This window comes from Limanda limanda, chromosome 8 (assembly GCF_963576545.1).
Source record: "Limanda limanda chromosome 8, fLimLim1.1, whole genome shotgun sequence".
NCBI lineage: Eukaryota > Metazoa > Chordata > Actinopteri > Pleuronectiformes > Pleuronectidae > Limanda > Limanda limanda.
Genome location: NC_083643.1, coordinates 4,411,885 through 4,425,004, shown reverse-complemented (window position 1 = coordinate 4,425,004; position 13,120 = coordinate 4,411,885). Strand labels below are relative to the sequence as shown.

The following is a 13,120-nucleotide window of genomic DNA, read 5'->3' as shown; positions in this document are numbered from 1 at the left end:
TTGAGCCAGTTCACACTTAAAATGAACTAGTTCAAGCTCAGTGGGTTAGTTCAGGTTCTTTTTTATTGGGATGATTTAGGTGTCAATATTCCTGACTGTGAGCGTCACGTCTCGTGTTCTACTGAGCACAAGGAGAGAGAGGAGGAGGAAACAGAAACTCCAGCTCTGAACAAACCACCTGCAGCTTCTGCTCTGATCATGAAGCAGCTGATCTCTGAGCAGATGTGACCAGAGGAACTCAGTATTCTCACTGTTTCCACTGTTATACAAAGTTACTGAGCGGCTGCTTCACGGTAACAAGCTCAGATCTCAGTCACTGCTTCTGTCTCTGAGCGACTGTGTGGTGGTGTTGGGTTGCGGAGCCCCGGAGCCTGTGTGTGCGTTTGTGTATAGCTCAGTTGAACAATCCTGCTCGAGACTGAGGTTGGGACCTCCTACCTCATTTACATACGGACACAGAAATGTGAAAATGAAGAAATATATATATTTAACATATTTATTTATATCTTTCTGTATTTATTTCTGTACTTATTTCTGTATTTATTTCCTTATTTATGTATGCATTTATTTCCGTATTTATTTATACATTTATTTATTTATACTTAATTCATGTATGGTCCTCCTTCTTCAAATGTGTGTTGATTATAGCTTTTTATTTGATATACTATAGTTGTGGAACTACAACTTGTAAAAATGCAGACACAGACATTTTGCTTGTGGTTACTGTCATTAATATACCAATCAAACATTGATGGGATTTCCCCATCAATGTTTGACTAGCATTCGTGTTGTAGTTATGCTTTTAAATATACCAATTACACATTAGGATCAAATTACAATATTGACAATTAAATCACTTGGCTTCCTTCCAACCGAAAGGGTAACACTCAGGACTGGTGGAATTCAAACTCGTAAAAAGGCAGAAAATAGATATGAAGCTCATAAAGATGCTATAGGTTGTCACTCTTGTAAACCTGATTGAAATGAGAGCCTGTGAATGAAGCTGTATTGATTGAAATTAAGAATATCTGCTCCTTCATTTGTGCGTAAGAGTGTAAATGGAAAATAGATCTTGCAGGCTGTGACATTCACTGTTGACTCTCTCTGTTGACTGGTGAAAACATCCGAGGCAGCCCAGTGGACAAGATCATAGGAAACATAATACTTTCTATAAATAAAACATGTTAGACAACTGTAACTCATATAATTAAAGATGCCACTGCATCATGTGCAACTATGCCCCTATGTATTTCTTATGTGTTGTGCTAAAAATAGAATCCTTGGATTGACAAGAAAATATTTCAAAATTGTTACATTTAAATAAAATTTTAAATAAACAAATAAAGAAATTGGGGACATGGGCTGGTATGTATGCACAATAACTGTTTTAGGACTGTTTCAATAAATGTCCACTGAAACTCTCATCCACACCCTATTTGGCATCAGTCCCATATATAGTTTCAGCTGTGTAAGCAAGTCAGTTCCAATATAAAGGGTCCAACAGGACACACCAGCGTGGTAGCAGAACCCTGAAGACTCCTGCTTGAGGTAGACTCATCTTCTGTCAGTTAGACAGCATTTAAATATTTACGGACAATTACTTTAAAATACTAATTAATCAGCAGTGGATGTTTAACAAATGTAGGTTTAACACTATCATCATTAACTGAAAATGTGTTCTATGATTTCAACAGGATAGTGGAATATAACCAATCTTCAAAGAGGGAGGGTAAGGTAAGGGCAACCGTTTTTTTAATGAACTTTTAACTTATTTCATGCAAAAGATTTCTTCAAGTTTTCGGGTTTTTGTTCACACAGTAGTACAGGTTATAGTTATTCAGATCATTACATGAACTAAACACAGGTCAAGTCACTTGTGGGGATGGACAGACATTAGTTAAATATAGATAGGTTAATTAAGAAGTTCAATGCAGTTTTTTATTCAGTTCAGTTACATCAGCTAAAGAGAGTAGGTTTGACACAAATAAATAACATTACTCTTATTTGTTATTGCCTCACAGAAGTAAACTGTCACCATGAGTACGGACGCGGAGATGGCCATTTATGGCAAAGCAGCCATATACCTGCGTAAGCCGGAGAGGGAGAGAATTGAGGCTCAAAACGCACCTTTTGATGCCAAGGCTGCCTGCTATGTGGCCGATGTCAAAGAGCTGTACTTGAAGGGAATGATCCTCAAGAAAGATGGTGGCAAAGTCACCGTCAAAGTCCTGGACACTGAGGAGGTTTGTATCATGGAACAAGGCTCAACTGAAAGTAAAGTATGTGTTCTCAGTTGTAATTGCAACCAATGTCCTGTTGCAGGAGAAGGTATTTAAAGAAGACGACGTCCATCCAATGAACCCTCCCAAGTACGACAAAATTGAGGACATGGCCATGATGACCCATCTCAATGAAGCCTCTGTCCTGTATAACCTCAAAGAGCGTTATGCAGCATGGATGATCTACGTAAGACTATCTTTAAAGCGCAATAAGTTATATTGAAATCAAAAACTAAACATGGATTTAACTGTTTATCTCTATGTTCACTTTCAGACCTACTCTGGGTTGTTCTGTGCCACTGTTAACCCTTACAAATGGCTCCCAGTGTACGATCAAGAAGTTGTAAGTGCCTACAGAGGCAAGAAGCGCATGGAGGCTCCACCCCATATCTTCTCCGTCTCTGACAACGCTTATCAGTTCATGCTATGTGGTATGTTCTTATTGTAGAATTTGTATACTGTATACAAAATGAAGTTTCACTGAAAGAAATGTGTTTAATTCATTTGGTTTCTATGTTCACAGATAGGGAGAACCAGTCTGTCTTGATCACGTAAGTTCAGAGCTGTAGACTTTTTTTGAGAGTCAAATATGTTGATCAAATTCTTATAAGTCTGTGTTCATACCCAGTGGAGAATCTGGTGCTGGAAAGACTGTGAACACGAAACGTGTCATCCAGTACTTCGCCACAATCGCAGTGGCAGGAGGAGAAAAGAAGAAGGATGTGAGCAAGATTCAGGTATGTTGTAATGAGAGCATTGAGTCCAAGTAAAATAGAGTATATGTCGTGAAAGAAGGTTATTTTCTGATTTAATTTCGAAACTTGGATTATAGGGGTCACTGGAGGATCAGATTATTGCAGCCAATCCCCTGCTGGAGGCCTATGGTAATGCCAAAACTGTGAGGAATGACAACTCATCTCGCTTTGTAAGTATGGGGTTACTTTGTACGAGACAAATTTTCAGTTAGACATTGGTTTTGTGGGGAAATTACAACAATGTCTATCTTCTAAACAGGGTAAATTCATCAGAATCCATTTCGGCACAACTGGAAAACTGGCCAGTGCTGACATTGAGACATGTAAGTTATAATCCTCATAGCAGGTGTAGATGACTGAAATTCAGGACTGACCAGGTTGTGACTGATGATCAACATTTGTAGATCTGCTGGAGAAGTCGAGAGTGACATACCAGCTTTCTGCTGAGAGAGGCTACCACATCTTCTACCAGATGATGACAGACCACATACCAGGGATAGTTGGTAAACAGATTAAGCTATTGCATGATTTTAAACATATGATGATTGTTTTTTGGGAAAAACTGTATTTAATCTTCATTACATTTTTAATCTTCAGAGGGGGCACTCATCACAACCAACCCCTACGACTACCCCTTGATCAGCATGGGTCAGATCACTGTGGCCAGCATTGATGACAAAGTTGAGCTGGAAGCTACTGATGTGAGTGATCGAGGTTTTAATATTGAACATATTGCATACATCTGATGTGTATGATATCGAAAGTGATATTATGAATGTACATTTCCAAAGTGGAGATGTTCGGTAAAATATTTATCTTCTGAACACAGAATGCTATTGATATCCTGGGCTTCAATTCTGAGGAGAAGATGGCCATCTACAAGTTTACTGGTGCTGTGATCCACCACGGTAACATGAAGTTCAAGCAAAAGCAGCGTGAGGAGCAGGCTGAACCCGATGGCACAGAAGGTGACTATTTGATATCATATCAAAGTGAACAACAGAAGTTCTCAATCACACTGGTTTTGTTCTGTCATGAACACACATATATACAATACTACATCATAAATAATGAAACCATTTTCAGATGCTGACAAGGTTGCTTACCTGTTGGGTCTGAACTCCGCTGATATGCTGAAGGCTCTGTGCTATCCCAGAGTGAAGGTCGGAAATGAGTTTGTCACCAAGGGACAGACTGTACCTCAGGTAAACATAAAGTACTCATTTCAAATATCCTAGTGAATATTTTTTTTATAAGTACACACACATATATATATATATATATGTAAAGAAAAGAGTAATTTGTACAAAACAGGATATAAATAATCAGCACTAATGGCACGGTGGAGCATTAACTGAGGCCAAAGGCTGTCCAGAGATGTAAATGGATTGAGATGTACTGGACGTGTTATGTTTCTATTGACTATTAATTGCAAAAATCAAGTTTTATACCTGAGAATAGATAGAAAAAAATATTTTTACATTCTTCTTCAGGTGAACAACTCAGTGACTGCCCTGTCTAAGTCCGTCTATGAGAGGATGTTCTTGTGGATGGTCATCCGTATCAACCAGATGTTGGACACTAAGCAGTCAAGGAACTCCTATATTGGTGTCCTGGATATCGCCGGCTTTGAAATCTTTGATGTAAGCGTCATACAGTGCATTTTATTATTAAAATATGACAAAGCCTTTCCTGTTGTCTATGAGCAATCAGGCTGATTATTTGTCACCTCACAGTTCAACACCTTGGAGCAACTGTGCATCAACTTCACCAATGAGAAACTGCAACAGTTCTTCAACCACACCATGTTTGTCCTGGAGCAAGAGGAGTACAAGAAGGAGGGTATTATCTGGGAGTTCATTGACTTCGGTATGGACTTGGCCGCCTGCATTGAGCTGATTGAAAGGGTAAACATCAATTTTATGATTTTATTGTACGTAATTCTCCTGAAAAACACCAGTCACTTCATGATATACTTTATCTCTCTGTACTTCCATCTAGCCCATGGGCATCTTCTCCATCCTTGAAGAGGAGTGCATGTTCCCTAAGGCTGATGACACATCCTTCAAGAATAAACTCTATGATCAGCATCTTGGCAAAAACAAAGCATTTGAGAAGCCAAAACCTGCAAAGGGCAAGATTGAGGGCCACTTCTCCCTGGTGCACTATGCTGGTACAGTGGACTACAATATCACTGGCTGGCTGGACAAGAACAAGGACCCCCTGAATGAGTCTGTTCTGCAGTTGTACCAGAAGTCATCAGTGAAACTGCTGGCTGGCCTGTATCCCGCTGTTGTTGAGGGTATGACACACAATTAACTGGTCAATTAAAACACATTTTAATATTGTATTACTTAATTAAATGTATCAATTTGTTTGTATTCAGTTTCTCACAAAAATAATTCTACTTGAAATGATCAACAGAGACTGGAAAGAAGGGAGGCAAGAAGAAGGGAGGCTCTATGCAGACTGTGTCTTCACAGTTCAGGGTAAGCTTTGGCATTGTTAACCAAGAAATAGCATCACACATTACGTTATACACAACTAACTTACTCTTTTGTATCTACAGGAAAACTTGGGCAAGCTGATGACTAACTTGAGGAGTACCCATCCTCACTTTGTGCGTTGTCTGATTCCCAATGAGACAAAGACTCCAGGTAAGATTTGAACTCTTTGGGGAATAGCATGTTTTTTTGTTAGTATGGTTTCAGTTCACTGCTGGTTCAATGAGGAGTATAACTATTCACAAAAGTAATAATGAAATGTCTTATGAAATAGGACTGATGGAGAACTTCCTGGTCATCCACCAGCTGAGGTGTAACGGTGTGCTGGAGGGTATCAGAATCTGCAGAAAAGGTTTCCCCAGCAGAATCCAATATGGTGACTTCAAGCAGAGGTACCAATGACTATATTTATGAGATCCAAAAATGTGGTCACAAACTCCAAAAAATACTTACAGAGACCAATAACTTTTGTGTTAAAGGTACAAGGTATTGAATGCCAGTGTCATTCCTGAGGGCCAGTTCATTGACAACAAGAAGGCTTCAGAAAAGCTGCTTGGATCGATTGATGTTAATCATGACGAGTACAGATTTGGACACACAAAGGTAAGAACCATGCTCCCTTGTTTATTGTTGGTATAATTACAAAGGAGGTTGATTTTTCTTATTCATTTTGTTAGTTTGTCTGATAATCAGCATTGTACCTCAACGTTTATTAAATGTTTGAAGTTATTTGGTGTAAAATTAGACCATGTACCTGGAGCAATTACTCATCAATGGAATAATTTCAAAGCATCTATCTTATGTGTAAATTTGTAACGCATCTTTGTGAGTGTTTATCAATTCAGGATACCTGAAAGTTCATTTATATTTTCTGTTCATTCAGGTGTTCTTCAAGGCTGGTCTGCTGGGTACCCTTGAGGAGATGAGAGATGAAAAGCTTGCAACTCTGGTCACAATGACTCAAGCTCTCTGCCGTGCTTACCTCATGAGAAAGGAGTTTGTGAAGATGACGGAGAGGAGGCATGTTGAAAACAATAAATTCTGGACACAAAGACATGGGGTGAAAAATCAGCAAAAATTCTCATGTCAACAATTTCTCCTTCACAGGGAAGCCGTGTACACCGTCCAGTACAACGTGCGCTCATTCATGAATGTCAAACATTGGCCATGGATGAAGGTTTACTACAAGATCAAGCCTCTGCTGCAGAGTGCTGAAACTGAGAAGGAGCTGGCTGCGATGAAGGAAAACTATGAAAAGATGACAACTGACTTGGCTACTGCCCTGGCCAAGAAGAAGGAACTAGAGGAGAAGATGGTGTCTCTTCTGCAAGAGAAGAACGATCTGCAGCTCCAAGTGGCATCCGTAAGTAAATCTCAGACGGTACCTGCAATTGTTCATGTGTTGTAGGTCAAATAATGATGGGCTCACACTTGATGTGTTCATACAATGACACAGGAAGGAGATAACCTGTCAGATGCTGAGGAAAGATGTGAGGGACTTATTAAGAGCAAGATTCAGCTTGAGGCCAAACTCAAAGAAACAACTGAGAGACTTGAGGATGAAGAGGAAATGAATGCTGAGCTTACTGCTAAGAAGAGAAAGCTGGAAGATGAATGTTCTGAGCTCAAGAAGGATATTGACGATCTGGAGCTTACATTGGCCAAGGTGGAGAAAGAGAAACATGCCACTGAGAACAAGGTTCGTAAATTTAAAAATGTGTAGCATATCTAGTAAATTCATGGTTGCTATGTGTTCTATAACGTTTTACTTGCAATCATAGGTTAAGAACCTGACAGAGGAGATGGCCTCTCAAGATGAGAGCATTGCTAAGCTGAGCAAGGAGAAGAAAGCCCTTCAGGAGGCTCATCAACAGACTCTTGATGACCTGCAGGCTGAGGAAGACAAAGTCAACACTCTGACCAAGGCCAAGACAAAGCTTGAGCAGCAAGTCGATGATGTAAGTTTACAAAGTCACTTAGGTTGACAAAACAAGATTCTTTAGCATAATAATCACAATTTCAATGTCTCAATGTTCAGCTTGAGGGTTCTCTGGAACAAGAGAAGAAACTGCGTATGGACCTTGAGAGAGCCAAGAGGAAGCTCGAGGGAGATCTGAAACTGGCCCAGGAATCCATAATGGATCTTGAGAATGACAAGCAGCAGTCTGATGAGAAACTGAAAAAGTATAACATTTTGTTTCCCTCCCTATTATAAAATAACCATCATGTTTCTAGTAATGTTCAGTAGCATGAATGAACTCTTACTATGAACTTTGTCACTCTCACAGGAAAGACTTTGAAATCAGCCAACTCCTGAGCAAGATTGAGGATGAGCAGTCTATGGGATCTCAGCTTCAGAAGAAGATCAAGGAGCTTCAGGTAATCAACATATTGCTTTTAACACAACACAACATGCTTTCAGGTTTTTGTGTTTCACATTTAATTTAATGTTCACTCAACAATAAAACATATACTTGAAACAGGCCCGTACTGAGGAACTGGAGGAGGAGATTGAGGCTGAGCGTGCTGCTCGTGCCAAGGTTGAGAAGCAGAGGGCTGACCTCTCCAGGGAACTTGAGGAGATCAGTGAGAGGCTAGAGGAGGCTGGAGGTGCCACTGCTGCTCAGATTGAGATGAGCAAGAAGCGGGAAGCTGAGTTCCAGAAGCTCCGTCGTGACCTTGAGGAGTCCACTCTGCAGCATGAAGCCACTGCTTCCGCTCTTCGCAAGAAGCAGGCTGACAGCGTTGCTGAGCTGGGAGAGCAGATCGACAACCTCCAGCGTGTCAAGCAGAAGCTTGAAAAGGAAAAGAGTGAATACAAAATGGAGATTGATGACCTGTCCAGCAACATGGAGGCTGTTGCCAAAGCAAAGGTACAAAATACATGAAATATTGGAGTATTAAATGCATTTTTTTATACATAGAAAAAACATAAATTAAATAATTGTGTAAAAAAATTAAATCTTTCTTTTCTGTTCCTTTTTCACTCAAGGGAAATCTTGAAAAGATGTGCCGTACACTTGAGGACCAATATAGTGAACTGAAGACCAAGAATGATGAAACTGTTCGTCAAGCGAATGACTTGGGTGCACAGAAAGCCCGTCTCCTGACAGAAAATGGTATGCAAATGACAGCCATCTTCAGTTTGACACAGATCAAACAGAAGCTGAAAAGAAACTAATGCTTGTTCTTAATTTTCACACAAGGTGAGTTCGGCCGTCAAATTGAAGAGAAAGAGGCTCTTGTCTCCCAGCTGACCAGAGGCAAACAGGCCTACACTCAACAGATTGAAGAGCTGAAGAGACAGATTGAAGAGGAGGTTAAGGTAAGAAAACTCTAAGTGTGTCCTTGCCTCGTTGAATGAGATTTAAAAGTTTTACACATTCAATAATATTTCTTATTCTAGGCCAAGAATGCTCTTGCCCATGGACTGCAATCAGCCCGCCACGACTGTGACCTGCTGAGGGAACAGTTTGAGGAGGAGCAGGAGGCCAAGGCTGAGTTGCAGCGTGGAATGTCCAAGGCCAACAGTGAGGTGGCTCAGTGGAGAAGCAAGTATGAAACTGATGCTATTCAGCGCACTGAGGAGCTTGAGGAGTCCAAGTGAGTAACATTCAAACAATTCAATTACCAGATATTGTCTTTGAATATATTTTGTACATTTAGCTGTTCAATATCACTTTAGTGTCTTTATTTAATTTGATATATATATATATATATATATATATATATATATATATATATATATATATATATATATATAAGAATATCTGTAAAAGTTTTCAAGATATTGACATTTTTATTGAGAGAAAATTTGCAAATGTTTCAAAGGAAAAAGCTGGCTCAGCGTCTTCAGGAGGCTGAGGAGCAGATTGAGGCTGTGAACTCCAAGTGTGCTTCTCTGGAGAAAACCAAACAGAGGCTGCAGAGTGAGGTGGAGGACCTCATGATTGATGTGGAGAGGGCTAATGGGCTGGCTGCTAACCTGGACAAGAAGCAGAGGAACTTCGACAAGGTGGCCAATTCATACAAGGTTTTTTTACTTGTCTTTGTATTGCTGAATATCTATCTGAACACAATAAATTGTCTTATTTAGGTGTTGGCAGACTGGAAGCAGAAGTATGAGGAGGGTCAGTCAGAGCTTGAGGGAGCTCTGAAGGAGGCTCGTTCTCTCGGCACTGAGCTGTTCAAGATGAAGAACTCTTATGAGGAAGCTCTGGATCAGCTGGAGACCATGAAGCGTGAAAACAAGAACCTGCAACGTGAGTGTTTTAGTTCCTACCTGATTGTCTTTGATGATATTTAACGCATTTTGTGTTAGTGTTCATAATTTACATTTCAGGCTTGACGATATATAATATGTTTCTTTCTGCAGAGGAGATCTCTGATCTGACTGAACAGATTGGTGAGACTGGCAAGAGCATCCATGAGCTGGAGAAGTCAAAGAAGCAGGTGGAGACAGAGAAATCTGAGATCCAGACAGCTCTTGAGGAGGCTGAGGTATGTTTGTTTTATCAAGGGAGATTTTCTGAGGAGAAAAATATTACAAATCTAGGACAATGCAGTATATTGGGGTAAAAGGCCTGAAGGTAAGGTCAAAAATCTTACTCTATGATGTCATCAGGGAACTCTGGAACATGAAGAGTCTAAGATTCTGCGTGTTCAGCTGGAGCTCAACCAGATCAAGGGTGAGGTGGACAGGAAACTGTCAGAAAAAGATGAGGAGATGGAGCAGATCAAGAGAAACAGCCAGCGGGTGACTGACTCTATGCAGAGCACTCTGGATTCTGAGGTCAGGAGCAGGAATGATGCCCTGAGAATCAAGAAGAAGATGGAGGGAGACCTGAATGAGATGGAGATTCAGCTGAGCCATGCCAATCGCCAGTCGGCTGAGTCCCAGAAGCAGCTGAGGAATGTGCAGGCACAGCTGAAGGTATTGTCAGACATACTGCTGTTGTACAAACTACAGTATAGTGAGTGCACCTACAGTTCATTATGAGTTTCATTCGTATATTTTCCTGCTATCATTTCACTAGGATGCTCAACTGCACCTTGATGATGCTGTTAGAGCCGCGGAGGACCTTAAGGAACAAGCTGCTATGGTGGATCGCAGGAACGGTCTGATGGTGGCTGAAATTGAGGAACTTAGAGTGGCTCTGGAACAGACAGAGAGAGGTCGCAAAGTCGCTGAACAGGAGCTGGTGGATGCTAGTGAGCGTGTTGGACTGCTGCACTCTCAGGTGAACAAATATACAGTACTTCAATATATAAAACCAATGAAAAGTTAAACAACATGAAATGTTGATTACTCAATTACATTTTTCATCCTTTAGAACACAAGCCTTCTGAACACCAAGAAGAAGCTTGAGTCTGACCTGGTTCAGGTCCAGAGTGAAGTTGATGACACTGTTCAGGAAGCAAGGAATGCAGAGGATAAGGCTAAGAAAGCCATCACTGATGTACGCTTAAGTTTTTACTTATTATCATTACTTTCTACTTATTGATTTTTGACATTTCTAAACCAAATATTGTGTTTTCCAGGCTGCGATGATGGCTGAGGAGCTGAAGAAGGAGCAGGATACTAGCTCTCACCTGGAGAGGATGAAGAAGAACCTGGAGGTTGCTGTTAAGGACCTGCAGCACCGCCTGGATGAGGCTGAGAACCTGGCCATGAAGGGTGGCAAGAAGCAGCTCCAGAAACTGGAGTCTAGGGTAAGAGAATTATGATAGAATTATACATATATAAACAAAGTTTAAAAAAAACTTGTAACGTAAACTGTGAATGCATTTGTCTTTTTTTCAAAAGGTGCGCGAGCTTGAGTCAGAGATTGACGCTGAGCAGAGACGTGGAGCAGATGCTGTTAAGGGTGTCCGCAAGTACGAGAGGAGAGTGAAGGAGCTCACCTACCAGGTAGAGTCACTTTGAATTTTAATGTGTACAGTACAAAACAAGCAAAACAAGCAAATGTAATTATATACTTATACTAATTACTAATTATATAACTATAAACATGCAAATCTATGTATTTTCAACTACAGACTGAGGAGGACAAGAAAAATGGTTCCAGGCTGCAGGATCTGGTTGACAAGTTGCAGCTCAAGGTGAAGGCCTACAAGAGGCAGTCTGAGGAAGCGGTAAGGGCAAAACATTAATATTTAAACAATGGCAACTCTATACCACATCATATCTCATGTGGAGCATATCTGCTGGTCATTTAACCATTTGCCCTGTATTGTCTTCCAGGAGGAGCAGGCCAATGTCCACCTGTCCAAGTGCAGGAAGGTCCAGCATGAGCTGGAGGAGGCTGAGGAGCGTGCTGACATTGCAGAGTCCCAGGTCAACAAACTGAGAGCCAAGACCCGTGACTCTGGAAAGGTAAATCTACAATTCTGTGTAGTAATCAAATAAGAATTGAAAATTATTGCGGTAGAAAATCACTGTAAGTTAAATGTGTTTGAAAGGGACCTGATCAATACTTTTTGTTTGTTGGTGTTTTTTAGGGGAAAGAGGCAGCTGAATAAAGCTCATCAGCTGATCGCCTGTTTCAAATCATATAATATGAGGTGAAATATGCTGTAACAATAAATGTTATTTTTTGCACTGAAATTGATGTCTCTAATTTTATTTTCATCTGCCTGTTTCTTCTGAGACATAATTCGTCCGTCCCCTCTTTTAAAGTCTCTTCCTGGGTTTTACCAACTCCATCAGATAAGAAAACTTTTTTTCAGGTAGTTTTTCTTTACCTTTATCATTCAGTCATTCCCCTGCTGTCTTAGCCTGTTTAATGTCCCTCTTTCACTGTCTAATACATGACAAATATGGGCATAATAAGCTGTTCTTATTTAGACGCATATGAGCAAAATTTAATCACCAATCATTTTCCATGTCAACTTTTACCTGCATGTCGCAAGTTTATCAGGTTTTACCTTGCTAGCAGTGAAACAGTTTAAACTCATGGTAGCTACGGATTCTTTTACGTGGCAACCAGGCAAAGTATACTGCACATTTGACTAAATTATCTTTAATAATACAAAAGGTTATTTAATCACATATAACATCACTGTATTGAAAATATTTATATACCTTATCCTGTCTGTCAAGCCTTTTCATAATTCATTCATAATACCAATAATGTTATTTGATCACATATTACAAAACGGTTTAGAATATATTAAGATTTGTCAAACCTTAGCTGGATGAGGTGAGGAAGATGGTGGCTGATGATTATGATGAAATTAAACCAGCAGCATCGGACACACGTTGAAAACCGCCACACCATAGTTTCCAATGTAAAATCAACAGTGTCTCCTCCTATTCCACCCCCAATATTAGCAAATCCCAACTAAAGCCTTCTTAAAACAATTGTCTACACGTTATATTATATAGCCTGATCAATTATATTTTTAAACATCAATAGGCTTTGTTAAAACTAACAATTTAACCTTCAGTGTTAAGCAGGATCTGCTAGCTAGCTAGCTGCTGGATGGCTAAAGAAGCAGCTGAACCTAGCTAGCTAGCCACCTAGCTTAAATCGAAATAATGGATAACTGCATTTATACGGCACTAAGCTTAGTCATAGTT

General features: G+C 40.1%; 1 protein-coding gene across 1 annotated transcript; it reads left to right on the top strand.

The window, feature by feature from the left end:
• The first annotated feature begins 2,036 nt into the window (after positions 1 to 2,036).
• LOC133008597 (myosin heavy chain, fast skeletal muscle-like) lies at positions 2,037 to 12,060 on the top strand. Its single transcript, XM_061075826.1, has 39 exons — positions 2,037 to 2,243; positions 2,323 to 2,466; positions 2,554 to 2,710; positions 2,803 to 2,830; positions 2,908 to 3,016; positions 3,112 to 3,204; positions 3,294 to 3,357; positions 3,439 to 3,537; positions 3,632 to 3,735; positions 3,864 to 4,002; positions 4,121 to 4,239; positions 4,528 to 4,677; positions 4,771 to 4,941; positions 5,036 to 5,336; positions 5,459 to 5,523; positions 5,604 to 5,691; positions 5,813 to 5,930; positions 6,018 to 6,141; positions 6,422 to 6,558; positions 6,646 to 6,901; positions 6,995 to 7,237; positions 7,320 to 7,496; positions 7,577 to 7,722; positions 7,827 to 7,917; positions 8,022 to 8,411; positions 8,531 to 8,657; positions 8,745 to 8,863; positions 8,945 to 9,141; positions 9,370 to 9,553; positions 9,635 to 9,800; positions 9,914 to 10,038; positions 10,163 to 10,471; positions 10,575 to 10,778; positions 10,872 to 10,997; positions 11,080 to 11,250; positions 11,345 to 11,449; positions 11,578 to 11,673; positions 11,783 to 11,914; positions 12,040 to 12,060. Exons 1-39 carry the CDS (start codon positions 2,037 to 2,039, stop codon positions 12,058 to 12,060), a joined length of 5,802 nt encoding a protein of 1,933 aa, XP_060931809.1.
• Positions 12,061 to 13,120: the final 1,060 nt, after the last annotated feature.

What these genes read in the sequence shown, in the direction of transcription:
- LOC133008597 (XM_061075826.1), top strand. Translation starts at nt 2,037, where the DNA reads ATGAGTACGGACGCGGAGATGGCCATTTATGGCAAAGCAGCCATATAC. An exon ending in AGCAGAGGAACTTCGACAAG is followed by an intron (nt 9,554 to 9,634) that starts GTGGCCAATTCA and finishes TGTCTTATTTAG; the next exon opens with GTGTTGGCAGACTGGAAGCA. An exon ending in TTGGACTGCTGCACTCTCAG is followed by an intron (nt 10,779 to 10,871) that starts GTGAACAAATAT and finishes TTCATCCTTTAG; the next exon opens with AACACAAGCCTTCTGAACAC.